General features: G+C 33.4%; 1 protein-coding gene across 7 annotated transcripts in view; it reads left to right on the top strand.

Moving 5' to 3' along the window:
* Positions 1-17,139, top strand: part of LOC124354137 (tyrosine-protein phosphatase Lar) — a 784,869-nt gene that overhangs the window by 245,502 nt on the left and 522,228 nt on the right. For all 7 annotated transcript variants that reach the window (XM_046804381.1, XM_046804384.1, XM_046804380.1 and 4 more), the window contains exon 3: positions 8,492-8,585. In XM_046804381.1, the coding sequence (XP_046660337.1) occupies positions 8,519-8,585 (67 nt within the window). In that variant the 5' untranslated portion in view covers positions 8,492-8,518. The remainder of the gene's footprint in view (positions 1-8,491; positions 8,586-17,139) is intronic.

The raw sequence follows: 17,139 nt of genomic DNA, 5'->3' as shown, positions 1-17,139 counted from the left end.
TTATGATAACCCAAGGTGAATGTTAATGCGTTTGTATTATTTGTGTATTTTGAGGCATCGTGTAGATTTTCTTTCTCCCATATAAGTGTGGATCGTATTCGGGCCAAAAAATGTTGTCCTTACCCATCAATAAATTTTAAATTTGATTTAAAGTACTAAAATATTTAATTGGTACACCGGATTTTGAAAAACAACAGCTGAATGGGTGGGGCAATGTCTGATTTGACACTGTAATACCTCCTGACGTACTCTGCAGCTTGGTGTTTACTGTTAATAAAGTAACGTTTACTGTATGTTTTGCCATGAAATGCTTAAACAATTCATTTCTGCGTCACAACGAATCTATTATACACCACATTACATTGGTAATGTCTGTTGGCGAGGTCTCATAATCCAGATATTTGAGTGAGGTTGTTTGAGGTTAGGAGTTACGTATCCCTTGATGTCTACTATCCCTTCCATGTAAAACTGAACTGGGCAGTGCTGAACTGGAAACACAGAAAGTTTCTTACATTTGGGTTGATGGGTTTTATAACTATATTAGTTCACACCATTATAGACAGTTCCCTGGAATAGTAAAGGGGGGAGGGAGTCTCGGATCACAGTAAGAAGGGTCTGCAGGGTGTTCTGATATATATGAAATACTCCCAAGAAACAAGATGCCCCCTATTAAAAGGTAATTCGTGAATTATTGGGTCGAGAACTGAATTTTTACATAGGAATATAATTGTATCATAGTATGTGTTTTTCTTAGTTATTTAATATAATAAATGGCTCGACAAACTAACATTACAACATTGCTTTTAATACGAACGAGAATAGCGAGGCGAATGGATGGGACTAGGGCAGAGATAATGATCTGGAATGATATCCACAAAACTGACCCCTATTTAATTTACATCGACGGATTACCCGCATCTCTCTGACAGCTCTGCCATCTAAAGTTGAAATTGTTCCCTCAGAAAACCCCAGTAGTGAGTGTCCCATACAATCGATACTTAAAGTCATAATTTGCCCAGGAATTCGTCTTCAGATTCCTCGCCAGGTGAGCGTGCTTGATGAGTATTAGCGTCAAATATATCTCTGGGGACCAAAACTAGTCCCAATATATTTGTACTGTAGTGAAATAACCTTGGATTTTGTCCAATCAGAGGAGTTAAAACACAACAAGCACTTGTTTATGGTTGTAGTATTATAGAAGGTGTCTCATTTTACAGGTGGGATTCAAGCGCTTTTTTAGTTTTTTTAGTGTATGCTTTTTAAAATTCAAACTATGAAATTCAAACAAAGTTAAATTCTTTTGAACACCAATAGAACCTATTTTTTTAAGCTTTTGTATGCTAATCAACCATATATTTTACGTGAGACATGTCCCATACATTTACGACTGAAAATATGGTCATAGAAGTATTTGATTTTTAACATTGTTCGTATGAGCTACAATCAAAAGGAGCACCAGTACAGCCGTTTACTTTTGTGGTGTTCAAATCCTAAGAATTTACGAATTCCTTTGACCACAAGGTAGAAGTACAGCGTGCGACGTGACAGCCCTATTCGCCCAACAACAATCTTACAGAGAAACATGCACTATCATGAAGTTACATTCAATATTAGAGTTTTATACCTCAATTTATTCTCGAGATATCCAGCGGACAGGCGAAGACAAATTTTGCTTAACCTCCGGAGTGGTTCGGCCAGCAAGTTATGCCCCCAAGATTAAAATCGAGAATATTTACTTTACAATCCCGTGATTTACTTTACAAGTTGTTGTTAGCGATGCAATAAACTGACAATGTTAGCCACACGCCTCTCGTATGTGCGACTGACGGACTAAGTTACTGAACTATTTAGTTCTCAGATATTAAACAAAGGCACAAAAATCACACACAATGTGCGAAAATGTGACAAAATCATCGATGAAATGATATTATAAAAACTGTACAAAATACTACACACGTACACGTACATACCCACATTTTACTTTGATGTGTTTCTGTGATATGAACTAGTTGAAATCTGGTTTATGAGAGTTTTCATGCAGTATTTATTATATTCCACAAAGGATTTTTATTAGGTTAGCGTGGTTGCTGGGTTGATATTGTTTTTATACACAATGTTTACTCTATTTGCCGTTTATGTAGCGTAAAATAATTTGTATTCTAGTCGTTATTTTATGGTTTTGCTTTATATTAGGATTCATAATATTATTGTACCTCGGGTTACTACAGTATACTGTATTTTTTACTGTGTCTTTCATTAAGGTTTCATATTTAAATATTTACTTGAATATTGCGTGATTTCATCCATGCAAAGATAATCATTGACAATACTACTCATTTAAAGTCTTTTGTATCCAGTATTAAAAACTATATTTGAAACACATTCAATACATTTTAGAACCAAAGTAATTAAATGAGAATTGGAGTTACTGAAATACTTTTTAAAAGATTGTATTGTAAAATAACAGTAATGCTAGTAACAAAATGAACTCCTCAAGAGTGTCAAATAATTAAATTCAATTAAAATAGTATTTAAACTGCACTATTCTGACATGTTTAATTATAATTTTCTTGCAACAAAATTAAATTAAACTCTTAACTTTCTTATGTTTTTTTTTTATAACAATCTCGTTATATGAAACAAAAGTAGTTTTCTCATAACGTGTATATTGTTGCTTGAAATTTAATCAAGTTATATAGTAGGTATGCAATATAATACACACACAGCACTGAACAAAGTCCGGTTGCGCACTACGGAAATAAACATGTCTATTTAGTCCAAGCTAAGAACCTTCCAACTCGTCTCTTAATCTTCAAATCTGTAACTTATTTGAATTTATTTTATTTTTATTCGAATTAATGACACCAGACTCGTTCAGTGTTTATCGATATACAGGGTGTTCCACAGCGTTATAGATGTCCCATGAAAAGTAACTCTTCAGGAGTTAAGAGCTTTGCAAGTTGTCAGAGCTGGAGTTATAGCGCCGCGTTGCCTCAGTATGTCACACGGGCGCCCTAGCAGGAGGCGGTATCAGACCGACCCGTTCTCTGCGAGTTTAATTGGGGCAAATAGCGATTTAACGAGTTAACGGTCCCTTGCTGTTTGGACTGGGAGTTGGTTCATTGTTTTATCAGTGTAATACTGGAAAGAACTAATAGAAAACTATTTATGTTAAGTGGTTGTAATAAGAAAGAACACCAAAAACAGATTCATTGGTTTCATCCAATTAATGAAGAAAAAATGTTCCAACTATCATAAAATGTCAGTCAGATAGTAAGATTAGGAACGCCTCTAGAGGAGGGACACGAACACGAGGAGATGTATAAATAATTCCGTTTCAAATGTGTCCATGGCGCAAGGGTAACATTTCATTGTCAATAAAAATGGTTCAACTTTATTATAAACACTAGCTTACAGTTTACAATAAAGTAATTTCTGAAACACTGAGTTAACTGTATTTCTAACGATTGTCTTTTTAATATAATTTAATATAAAAAATGTTAAACACATTTTTTATATGTAATTACTATTTAAAACTGAGCTGTTTATAACGAGAAAAAATCACATTTTGTTTTCTATTCACTACATTATTGTTCAAAATAGGATAAAAGAAGGCCTTTTTGTGCGTAGTTTGTAACAATTTGTTTCTGTTTTAAAGTGTAGAAATTTAAGTATAGTGTTAACAGATTAAAGCCAACATTTGTATATAATACAGATATCTACGCTCTACTGCACTCCTTTGTGATGCGATCGACGGACACGCCCGGGTCCGCGCGACATTCTGTATATGAATCAGTGCTCTACTACAGTAGGAGCCACGGAAGAGTGCAGTTGGCGGTGACCAATCAAATTGACAGGCCCGCGCGACATTGCCACACAACACTGCCGCCCGGCACAGAGCGCTGCGGTTTTAGCGGGGTACAAGTTCAGCAACGTCGCTCGGTACTGGTTGGCTGCTCGAAGGTCACGCGTTAAATAAGCTCCTCCCTCAACTGCACTTTCTGGTGATTCCTACTGTAGACTCGGACGGAGCCGACACACGGAACGGGCCCGTCGACTGGTAGCGACCACGACGGGCAATCTGCTCCCCGTCACTTCGATGGATACGTTCCCCGTCTTAACAATTGTTATTATTATCGGCTCTTAGGAACAGTGTTAAACCTCAAATAATTTTAAGCCTTCTTTTTGTTATAGAATAAAGATATAGTAAAACGTTTTTTGTTTTTTTCTTTTTTGCATATTAACGATGAAGTATAAAAACATGTTAAATGTATTTAAAAAAACCAACCATAAAAATATCGAAAAATATCAAAAAGAATTTAGATACGTATTAATTATATATTTAAAATGAAACTTCCATAATTCTATGAACAAAAATAAGGTCGTAAAGGTTTATCATTGTTCTTGTGGGACAACAATCGTGGTGGTCGCCTGCACGTCTGGCTCTAGGTGCGTGGGAGCCTCCACCTCCGAACTCAGCTTTCTCTGGAATAATAAAATCTAATAAAACTAATCTAATCACACACCTTAGGTTCGAGATTTAAATGGTAGCCTACGTAAATTTAATCAGTATAATAAAATAATGTATTTTATACTTTTAACTTATACTGGAAGGCTACATGAGAGGTTTACCCGTGGAACATCGCTTTCACTCTTCAGACGAATAGTCGTAACAAACATATTATGCTGTATAAAAACCGTAAAAACAGTAATTAAATATTTATCTAAATGACGCTTTTTTGGAAAGCATTATCTTAGACAGAGCGTTTACGTGCTGGAAATTAGTTTATATAAAAAAATATTAGTTTTCAGTTTAACTATATGCATTAGAGAACATTGTTGAATAATGAATTTTAAAGTACTCTCATTAAAATTACACATTGTATCATTGAGACTTAAAATTTGCAAGTATAAATATTGGGGTTTTTTAGTCTTAACCAACGTTTTTGTTGTAATAATTTAATATTATTCAGTTTTATTTATAAAAGTAAGGAAATGACACTGAAAACGATAGTTATTACTTGTGTAAACTCCGTAATATCAACTTAACTTCTACGTGACTTGAATCGAGATCCAAATCTCCTTTATATATTAATTATTCAAATCGTTTTCCTGCAGCTAATGTATACCAAAACATAGCTATAACCTCTACTTGTATGGCACGCGATCAGGGATTTTATTTATAGAAACCACGATCATGAGCAGGTACACAACTATTGTAAAGACAAACGTAAGTAGATAGAGTAAATGATACACCACGTGGCCCCATATTAATCTGCTTGTGTTACAAGTTTCCTACAGAAAGACTTATCAAAACTTATAGTTGTCCCGGGTCTTTATAATTTTAGTTACAACTATTAAAAAACTATATTCCTTGAGTTTAACTGCAATGCATGCTGGAGTTGTATACTTAAGCCTTGATAATTATGCTATTACATTTTTCATACTGTTCTCGACCCAATAACTTAACATGCGAATTGTAATAAATAATAAAATGCTATTGCAAATTAGTACTCACTTTTTCGTGCCCATGGGCCTTACTGAAAACATTCCTGTGGTTAAGAATGAATAAAGCACGCGTTTTGAAAACAGATGTGTGTAGAATCAAACGTGTAACAAGTCTCGGTTTTGAATATATTAAGGGCTATAGTAGATCAAGTCTTATAATTAAATGTATACGAAATTGTATATCCCCCCTTTTAATTTTACTAGATGATTAAATATATCTTAGTAATTTTTCATTTACCAAAGTTGTTTTGTATTTGAATATTATGTATAGAAGAAATGTCTAAACTGTCTTTCTGAAGTAATGACTAAATTATAGCGAAACCATAAGGTACCTCCTTAACAATCGTAAATATAAGTATTGTGATACTGTAGCAATATGTCCAAAAGTCGCGTTTGTTTTGTTGAATGTTGATCAATAACTGTTTACGACTCACAATAAACGATGATTATTTCCGTTCACTGCGGTAGGTGATTGTTTATTCACCTATAACCTAAATAAAAAATCTTACGCTGTCCCAAATTATTTAAAACAACGTATTACGTGTAATTAAAAATATTTTGAAGCTTCGTTTCTGTTAATGTATTCAAAGTATAATTTTGATTTCTTACTTTTAAAGTATATAAATGAAGTATGAATTACGGCACAAACCTTTCTTTTTACTTATAGATGTTGTTGCACACTGTCAAATACGAGTTTTGTAGAGTAAAGTTTTAAATGACTTCTATAGTCATTATATACATTTTTGAATAAATGATGTAAATCAAGTTTTCGTTAAACAATATATGTTTATCAGTTTTGTCCATGTTTTCATATGATAAAAACAAATTTTAATTAACAAATAATTTGTCTCACAGTTCGAAAGCGTGAATTTCCCACGAAATTCCCTATTAACGCACACTGGCTCTCATGTTTTGTTGTGCTATGTATGCATCACTAACAGCTGTTTGGAACCAAATACAATGCTTCATCTCAACCAACAGCTGTTACTGTTTTAATTTGGAACCAATTTCCACGTCACATAGCATTTAAAAATGCATTTTCAGATTTGTTTTCTTTTTATGGATCTAATAACAAATTATTTCAAACGAAAGGTCCCAAAACAGCAAATTTTTAGATTTGGGAGATGCTATGATCGGACTACGTTCCACTCTTCCCGGATACAACTTCATTTGGATGCTTAAAAGTGACCTTATTACAATAGTTTATTTTCCTGTGGAATTCTCAAATATACAAAGATCTTGCAAGTATTTTGTTTTTAACAATAATATAGGGTGAAAAATCTAAGCACGCAACCTTTAAAAATTTCATTATGTAAACCTGCTTTACAGGCTTTTTTCAATATAGGCTTAAATATATCCTACAAGAGGTAGGATTTCCCCTCACTTTTATCCTTTCCTCCCCCATTGAAAAATTACAATTGATAAAACTCATTTTCAATACTGAACAAATACAGATATTAAAATTTGTACTTAAACTTTTTATTACTTCACACTTGTTTAATTGATTTCTTTCCACCATCGTACAAAATGTTAAGGTATGAAAGCCTTATGTTTTCATTAGGTAATATCGGTTCCACGTATAGGTTGGGATTGGTTGTATATAAATAATACTGTGTAATATCGTAGCCTTGGCGGGAGCAGTGTGATATCATGCATCGTTGTAGATAATTATGTTAAGTAACTGAAGTGGGGTAAGAATGTAGTTTTGTTTAATTAATTAGTATGAGTGTCAGTTAGTGGTCATCAACAAGTCTTCTCTACTGATAATTTTAAGGACTCTTATTCAATGTGGTGTCTTAAATAATTGAACTATGGGTATTCCGTAACTTATTAGATCTATATTTAGTAAATAAATCAAATATATAAAATTATATATATAATTTATCTGGTACTTTTTAATCAAGTTCATTTTTGATCATGTTCCATACGGCACCCAATAAAAATATATCAGAAGACGTTACAACATTAATTCATAAAGTAAGGTAATAAATATTGATCAGATTTTGAAGATTAAAACTAATTTTGTTTCGTGGCTGTTTTGTAAAATTGTATGATTCCTTCACCAGAATATAATCGAGTTTACAACAACAAAAAACATTCATATACATATTGTTAAATCTACATATGTCAAGATTTTGACAGTTGTAATAATTTATACTTGTAGTTTTTCATTTGGGTCGAATCCTTTATTTAATTAGTATTTGTACTAATGAAACTGTAGTAGTTTGTACATGCAAATGTATCTAAACGGTGTAGGCTATGTTCGTTTTCTTTCATAGCTTTTATGCACTAGGTGACACAGTTGGAGCTAGTTAAAGACAAACCTGTATAGTGTTTTCTTTTATTTGATTATTGTAGGTATTCTAGGTCATTGAAACGCATCAAGTGACTGAAGATGTAAGGAAGATGGACCGCAAGGATTCTCCCCCTGCAAGAGTTACGCCATTAGTAACGTAATCGTTGAATCCGGAACAAACGAATGTAAATCACATTGTCGAGTTGGGGGACTTTTTCTAACATGAAACATCTGGATGACACAAGTGACAACCCGACCGGCGTTCTGCAAGCCAGCATCGTGCACGGTGTACTACAGTCGAGAACCCTTCTAGACCTGTGAACCGTCCTAAGGTCCGAGGAGGATGTTTCAGAAAATTCGCACCACTCTGAAATAGAACGTTCGAGATGAAAACTAGGACACTAGGGGAAACCAAAGTCGTACCGGGCGAAAACAGAAGGTGATATAGTAATATGGTGAAAATTCTAAATAGTGTGATTCTAAAAAGTAGTGCATTCGTAAATATTATTTTTCTACCGGAGCCGAGAACGATTTAGTAGAGCCGAGTGAAGTGTTGCAGCCGTCACAAGGAGGATGAGTATCATAGTTGTAATCGGCAGTAGTAAGCTGTAAGTCCATTGCTGCCCATTAACGAGAGTTTTCTCTGTTTCCTTTCCCTACCCGTCTTTCCCACCCTTACCAAAATAGGTGGAGGAGGGGCAGTCGGACCGCAATATGCTGGTGCAAGGTTGCCAGATCGCCGTCCTGCTCGCACTGGCAACGTCGCAGGTCCTCGCTAGCGGTAAGTCAACACTTATCAGTCTAGAATAAGAGCAGGCCTTCTTTCAACAGACAGCTGCTACTGAAAACTGGCATGCAAAATCATTGACGACGAATATTTTTGTGTAAAAAAAACTAGCCTAAAAATTAATAAACACTTCGAATCGGAATTTAGCGTTCGTACAAACTAAACTATTTAGTAACATGGTTCCTTTTTTTTAACTTTACACATAAAACAATGAACTTCAATGAAACACAGATGTAAGCAGCTCCTTTGCAGAATGATTGGTAGGTGGCAGCTGGTTGTTGAGAGCAAGGGCCTGGTGGCGCAGTCGCTGAAGGATGTGTGCAAGAAGACGCACAAGTTCGTCTTTGTGTTGTTTTGTGAATGAATCGTCTAATCTTCAGGATTGATTAACGAATCTATATATGAATACCTTATTGTTGTCCACGTTTAGGCATTATTATAGACGATTAGTGTAATAAATTGCTTTGAAATAAATGGTTTGAAACCGTGCGAATTAATCACTAAAGCATTTCGACAACGTTAGCGTTCTAAATCTCAACGTATTACGTTGTTCATCCCATTTGATGTGGTACTACATAAACCTGCTTTCTAGTTGATTATGAAGGAAAGTTCCACACATTCATGGCTTGATGGATTAATAAGTAAGGGTATAGGTTACAATCTGATCCCTATTGAGTTTGATTTGATGGAAGGAAAATGCAAACTCGTTATTTCATAGATACAGAGTATGAACAAAATTAGGATAAAATTTAAATAATTGAAATAAATCAAATAATTCCATCTTTTAGTTTCAAGTCCTTTCTACTATTCAGACGGAACTAACCCTGAGCAAAACAATAGTTTCGATAGTAATAAACTTTTTTAACATTTACATAGACCTAAAAAATCTTATTCGTAGGTTCATCTAGACCTTCAAGATGTTATTGAAATCTGGTATAAGTTTATATATTTTATGTTATGTCACTAAATTATATTTTTTCTAAATCGGAATATGTTTCTATAGACACATAAAATTAATATTTTATAGATTTTACGAGTACTGAAATTTATAGAATGTACTCTAGCTAGGGCCCGAGCAAGCGAGCGGGCACTACATACAGATTAGGTCTGACATTGCATTTTCAAAATATACAGCTCACATACTCAAATCATCATTTATTTGATGTGCTTAAAGGTACGCAATTTTTTTTTAATTGGGTAGTTAGTTGACTCCATTTTACCTAGTTTTTTATTTTCTTATAATTTTGTATCTTTGAGTATAAAAGTATAGTCTACTTAAAAGTATGCACAACATTAACATTTTAATTACTTATAGAATCTGTATATTTTATTTTTATTGATTTGTGTAACAGGAAAACAAACGGTAAAATATAAAAATAAATATTTAATTATCAAAACCCTTGAGTTTTGTATCATCCATAAAAATGGCTCGGCCCAGAGATATCACACACTTCAATGTATTTGTTAAGTTCTAATAAACCTGAATATATATGAATTTCTTTATATAAAACTATAAAGCCGTTCTGAACCTGTCAGAACGCAGTACACACACTCTCCGAAAACGCCAAGCTGTTAGATAGGGGATTAAAGTAATGAAATGTCGATTATTTTGTCATTGTTGGTCGCGCCACACACCAGTGGACTGTGTTGTACCGCGCTCGACGTCGCTAAACAAATGTTGTCCTTTGACCGAATAATTAACCCGTTCTGTCAAACACCTCATAGTAACGTTCGTGTTCGTGTTGAAACGTGTCGTGTAATTCGTGTTGTTCATCAACTTCATTAACAGTCAAACTGTTTGTTGGGCGTGGACGAATTAAAACGAACACGCTTGTAAAGTAGCCAATTATCTTCGAGTGTGCAATAATTAATTGAATTGTTAAAGCCAATATGTGACCCGACAGAAAAGTGAATAAATGGTGATGAATATTTATATTGCTGATTAAACTATTCAAAGTTATGTAATTACATTAATTACTTAATTTAAATTCAACCTTTTAGTGGCAGAATATAGACTGTATCCATGTAATACCTTTGTATAACACTATGGAACTAATTAATATCACTTAATGTTGCGGTAATGCTAATCAATAGTATTAGATTCTATTTTATTATTTACTGATTTTATTATGTTTTTCTATATTAACCAGTTATTTTTTAACGTCAACAAAGTAAAATGAAACCTTCAATTAAAAAAGAAACTCTTATATACAATTTTCATTCGTTGGTCTGTAGAAACTTGAGACATATTCTGTCATTTCAGATACTAGCTTCAGAAATACATGCAGGATGTTCATGGATACAAGAGAAAACTGCCGTTAATGACAACGTTATATTGGGTGTAGACTATAAATCATAACATGTAATATGATTTGCGGTTCTCACTTTCATTTCTTTTTATCCAACAGGGCCTGAATGAAGTTAGTACTACTAGTTATTCTACATTACTAAGGTAGTTGAAAGAGAAAAACGCCATTTTTATGTGATATTTTTGTAGGGAGGACATTTTTAATATTGCAAAGAAACTGTTTTTCTATATTGTCAATGATTTGAATTTTAGTGATGTTTATATCCTTACTATACTTTTCTGATTAAATTTACTGTGTCTTAAAAAGGCCAAACATAAACGAAATAAATATTGTGAATATTGTACAGATTAAGATATTGTACAGATAATTGTTTAATAGGGATTCAAACTTCACCAAATTTCAGTTTCAAAATACAGTGGCCTATATCTCCTTTTACAGCTCCAGTCATTACCACTCTCATTATATACCATTGTACTCGTAACCATTCCCTGTCTATATAATGGCACTAGACATTGAGTTTAAACGTCATCCTTCAAAATTCGTAATTGGGTTTTTAGTGAAAACTCATCTTCAAGGTCCTCGCCCTAAATGTGCGGTATTATAGTTTAACTGAGATACCTGAAATTTAATTTGTAATTTTAGAGGTGGTGTGCTAACTATTAAGGCCGGCCGAAGCGCTAATCCGTGGCCCATTATCCCTTTCTCTCCCGGATTACCGGCTCCCGGGGGTTGTAGTCGCCAGGACTCTGGCCTCCCCTCGCCGCTCTGCGGATTATTGGGCTAATAGGCTCGGGCCAGGATCCTAACCCTGCTTTATATACCGGCTTCCTACCGGAATCTAGCAACTTCGATATTAAACAATCGCGTTTACGGATGTTATTGTTATTACGTTGTGTAAAGAAATTATCTTTGTGGCTTGTCCTTTATCTTTATTTAAACCTAAAATTCTTGACAATGTAAGGTTTGAAAGGATAATGGATTTCGGACATTTGTAATTGTTATATGTCACAAAAAGTAAACATTTCAAAGATTGAAATCTAGTCTCTTCTTCAGGTGTAAAATGACCACAATAAATTAAATACTATTATGTGTCAATAGCCTGCCACTCACTACGAACTACCTGAAGTCCAGATTGGAGAGACAGAATCCAAGCACAAACACATCACACCCCAGGTAACGAAGGTGAAGCAATGAACAAGCAACTCTATGTCGGCATTTCCTGTGATATCGCGGCGCTTCATTTGAAACAAAGAGAACAGGAAGGCGATGGTCAGGACGGGGAGGGAGGAATAATAGGCAGCCGCCTTCTGTCTTATGTTTTAGTCTTTGACGTTAATGTCATGCTGTGTGTTGGAATTTAATTTGTTGTGGTTTGTTTGAGTATTCAATTCTTTTTATGTTTCCTAGTTCTTTTTTAAATATTGGTAGCCAACGTGGCCTAACTTCAACCGAAGGTTGACAGCCTTGGTCTGCTAATTTTATTTATGAAACCTCTATAAGTTTGCGTTTTCTAAACGTCTCCTCGCGGTGTAGTAAGCTGACTTTTTTATCAGTAGTTATTTTGCAACTTTAGACTTTTCAAAACTTTTTTTCGTATTCTTCTTTATGTTCTTTAGACCTTACATTTAGTGGTCTTTTTGTCTCGTTTATGTGTTTCATATTACAAGTAAATGTTATGTTGTTTTTTTTTATTCCTATGTGTCATTTTTAGTTTAGTTTTACGAGACTGTCTATGACTGTTTTGTGTTCTAAAAGCGGTTCTAATATTTTCTGCCTACTCTTCTAATTGTATGCAAAAATCCCGACACATAAAGGATAGACATGTACGTATTTTTGTTTTATGTTTTTGACGAAAGGTGTTTTTTTATTTCTAATTATTTTGCACTTATATATTACAGACTAAGAGTATACATTTTTATAAGATCTGATTTAACGTTTTTCATTTGTTCTTCTAACCCATCTTTGTCTGAGCACAAGCTCTTTGCTCTGTCGAACTGAGTATGTAACAGAAGTTTGACGGTTCGATTGAAAATTTTGATAGCGGGCCCGTGTGTGATTTCTGACGATAAACTGTTGTTTTAAGGATGCCCTTATTTCTTACTACAAACAAATCTAGAATAGAGAGTTTGTTTTAGACTTTTACGCCCATGGTTAGGCAAATGGAGGGAGGAATGGTGTTGATGTGTACAAAAATTCATTAATTTCAGTGCCTCCACGAGGAAAGACGACGAAAGTGTCATCCACGGTTTTAAAGCCAGGGCTTTTTTGTTTAAATTATTCCATAAAGATATAGGCGAAATGGAAAATAGAGTAGACCCCAACGCCATTCCATCATCTTAACTAGAAATATTTAACTTTAGTTGATAACGATGGCAAATGTGTGAAATGCTATTATTCTTTTAAAAATACAAATTTAACGGAAAATCCAATTTGAATCTTGATTACCTGAAACCTTTCACATCATCAGTGTACAGCAAGTCTCTCAGTGTAATTGAAACTTGCGTATGGTTAGTGTAGCACTGTCTACTTTCTACAGATGTTCCAGAACTCCCTTCCTTTATGCATCAGTCCTGAACCAAATCCGAACCAAAATATCATATTCATATTTTGGGTACGTTAAATAATTACCTGGGCATCCGGGCATTTTGCAATTTTCACTTATATATTTTTAATTTGAGAACGGCTTGTTGTATTAAGTTGAAATGCAGTACATAGTTTTATAACCTAGAGGACGAATTATATTCAAAATATAAATTTATACTAGTTTTGGTTTTGAATGGTGGTGGATTTTTGAAATCTGTAAGGGTAAAATATCTTTAAAAAGACATATGATAAAAAATTCACAGTAATTGCTTCTTCAAGAGTACAAAGTTTGAAAAATGTGGATGAGAAATAAGGGAGATAGTTCGATTGTAAAAAGCCAAGTACTAAACAATATCACCTTCTTATTTATTACTTGATCTCGTTAATGTTAAGTACTAAACAATATCAACTGTCAATACGTAACAGTATTGCTTGCGAGCCTCAAAAATCAGCTGTTTTAATGTTAGCTGATCTAATCAGCTGATTGTAACATTACTTTTTTGGACTGTAGTCGGAATTTTCTTAACGAGAAATCCTTCCGGATTACGAATAGTCTAGGAGAACAACTTAAATGTAAGACCTTAAGAAACATTCTTTATAAAGAAAATGTATACAGTATAATTTATATAACTGTATTTTTAGTGTTGAAAGACTGAAACACAGGTAGAAATCAGATTGTATTTTTTTATATCTCTTTTTTAACTTTCGTAACGTTAAGTTAGTCACTAAATAATAAAATTTGGCGTTTTAATGCTCTTTGAATAGTTATTCTCTTTAAAGAAAACTAAAAGTTGTGAAATAAAATCTTTACAAAATAGTATTAAGTTAATAATTTTTTTGACATACAAAAGACCTATATTTAATATACGTAAACAACATGCACTGTCTGTGCCACAAAATCCGAATATTTTCAAACCACAATATTTGGTACCTGGTAAAGGATTCACCGCAAACACAGTGATGTAGCTACGGCAATAATCCAGCACAATTCCATATCAACTTTTATTGCCACTGTCCACGTCGTACTTGTCGTTTCGGCTTGATTAAATTTCATTTTAAACTATGACAACATTCATGCGAGCTTCAAAAATATAGGGTATTCGTGAACTGTGAATGAGGACGGTGCACGTGTTCTTTGGGTCATTACATGCAAGTGACTCGCTTATTATTCTTAGCGACTCATACTTCATACCCTCTAGGGTTCTACAGTTCAGCACTGTAAGATTGAGTGGCTACATCGAATGACCCACTAGGAGCTAACGTAGTAGGGAACATAATATTAAATAGTGCTCAACAAAATATCTAATACTAGTGTTCTGTGTAATTGGAACTGACATTTATAAACCTCACCACCAAATTGTGCGGCAAATTATTTAAAAAAAAAGATAACTTATGCATGTAATAATACTACATTTTTCATGGAATTTTATGATTGCAACGGAAAATAACTTTTGGGTAATTTTATTTAAGATGTCTATGTACAAGATATTTGCTCTCGTTTTGATTATATGAAAACAGTTAACATTAACGTTTACAAAAGTGAGCTATTTTTAAACTAATCAACCATTTTTTCTTATTTTTGCACGAAACCAGAAGCTAGGTAAGAATGATTTTTTGTGTCACTGGTTATTTTATTTTTACCACAAACAATACATTTTTATAAAATAATTAGGTAACAAATGAAGAGATTGTCTATAAGTGCTACGTTATTGGATAAAACATGTAATGACAATATAGAGTTATAGATCGAATAATTTTATTTAACTATAATAATAGTTAAATGTATGTTTATATTTTAAAATGCACTAAAAACACGTTAATTATTAAGAGAAAGTTTTGTAATCATATAAACTATGATTTACGGTTTCTGGATTCCTGAAAAGTAATTAAAACTCAAATATCAACCAAGGCAAATTCACTGACAGGGAGTAAATCCATCAATAATGAGTTAGTTTTGAAATGACGTGACGTTATTTAGTCAGGTATTTCCCTCCGGTCGATTGATCATTTTTCTGCCTTTCAAACGAATAAACGTCAAAATTATCCCGTATAATTTCCGGATATAATTCACATTAAAAAGCTCTCCGTTCGTTCACATTTCCGAAGTTCACTATCAAATCTGCGTCTTCCACTATCAATGTTTGAATTATCGATTATGTATTTACTATAAAACTTCTAGTGACTCACAAGGTTGTTAGTTTGTAATCTAAAAGTGTACATAATCACTTAGTTATTAATTGTTTTGCTTCTTTAATAATAACTTCGATGTATTCGAGTGGCTACAGAATGTTGTATTTTAGCTGTAGATACTTTTAATAATAATTGACTATCAACCTTACGTATGTAACGAACTTTACAATTCCAAAACCTGTGATAAATCTAGAGCCAGGTTTAGGCAGTAAAGTGGACAGTATTGACCCCAGTTTAATTGTAAAATTTCTTATTTAGATGCAAAAATTGTTTTGCGAAGCGAGGTATAAAGGCACAAGAGAACAAAAACAACTGTTTAAAATATTTTATTGAGTGAATTTAACCTGAAATGCGCTTCTTACAAGGTACAAGATTAAGTAAAAATGGTAACGAAAATGTGCCGTAATAATTTGTGCACAGTAGCATTGTAATAAAATGAATTTAGTGCAATATTTTAGTCAATATGACCTTAGTGTTTAATGATTTGAGTGGATGGTTCTAAAAATAAGAAACGGTTTCATCGTAAAGGAAACAAAGAAGGAAGTATCTTGATTAAATGCGGATATATTGGTTGTAATCTTATTCTGTATAAAACATGAAGTTCGGTTCTTCTCATAATAAATATATAAATCGTATTTAAACGTTCAAAAAGATAGTCTACACATAAATAAGTGCGCAGCATTCTAATAAGAACTTTAAATATGAAACATGTGGCAATCTATTGTTAAGTTTTTAACCTTCAACTAAGATGAATATCAAAAGTAGATGCTCGTTGAAAATTATCAATTATGAATTTAAAAATAACATTTTTACTGTTGAATCTAAATTTCAGTTGTAAATACAATACGCGTTACAGTGAATTGCCTGTACTCAGAATGATACTATCGCAACTACCTATTTTCGTAATTAATATCTCTAAACGCATTATCTTTAAATAGATATTGTTTCTCCTTGTACTCTGTAGAACTCTAGAGTGGACTAGTCTAAGTAACGCGAGAGCGTCTTTACACATGATAAGCTAATGTCGAGAGCTCACTAATAGACGCCAGGGGTTTTAGCTCCACTACTTACATGTAATGTAATATCCCATCGGTATAGCGATATTATACCATTAAGATACACATACATTATACGTTGTATGCAATGTGGTAGAAATATTTTTGTTAGAGTGCACTGTGTTTAGATTTAAAGGTGTATTTATGATGCATTCTTATTTCAAATGCCCCTTCTAGTTTCGTCGGTTAAACAATTTGTTGCTGCAACCGAGAATTCGCATCGTGATTTAATTGCCATAGATTCAGAGAGTTCTATTTTTACAAGGATTTTGTAAAGAACATTGTAATTGATTTTTAGGAAATCCTTAGTGGAAACTTCCCTTCGGAGGTCTCCCTTGTAGTAAACCAGAACTAGAAAGATTGAAATGTTTACAGACTCTAAGCTGTAGAACACGTTTTAGTGGTTTGTCT

The sequence above is a fragment of the Homalodisca vitripennis genome, chromosome 2 (assembly GCF_021130785.1).
Source record: "Homalodisca vitripennis isolate AUS2020 chromosome 2, UT_GWSS_2.1, whole genome shotgun sequence".
Classification (NCBI taxonomy): Eukaryota; Metazoa; Arthropoda; class Insecta; order Hemiptera; family Cicadellidae; genus Homalodisca; species Homalodisca vitripennis.
Note: the sequence above shows the minus strand (reverse complement) of the source record. Positions and strands in the feature narration are given on the sequence as shown.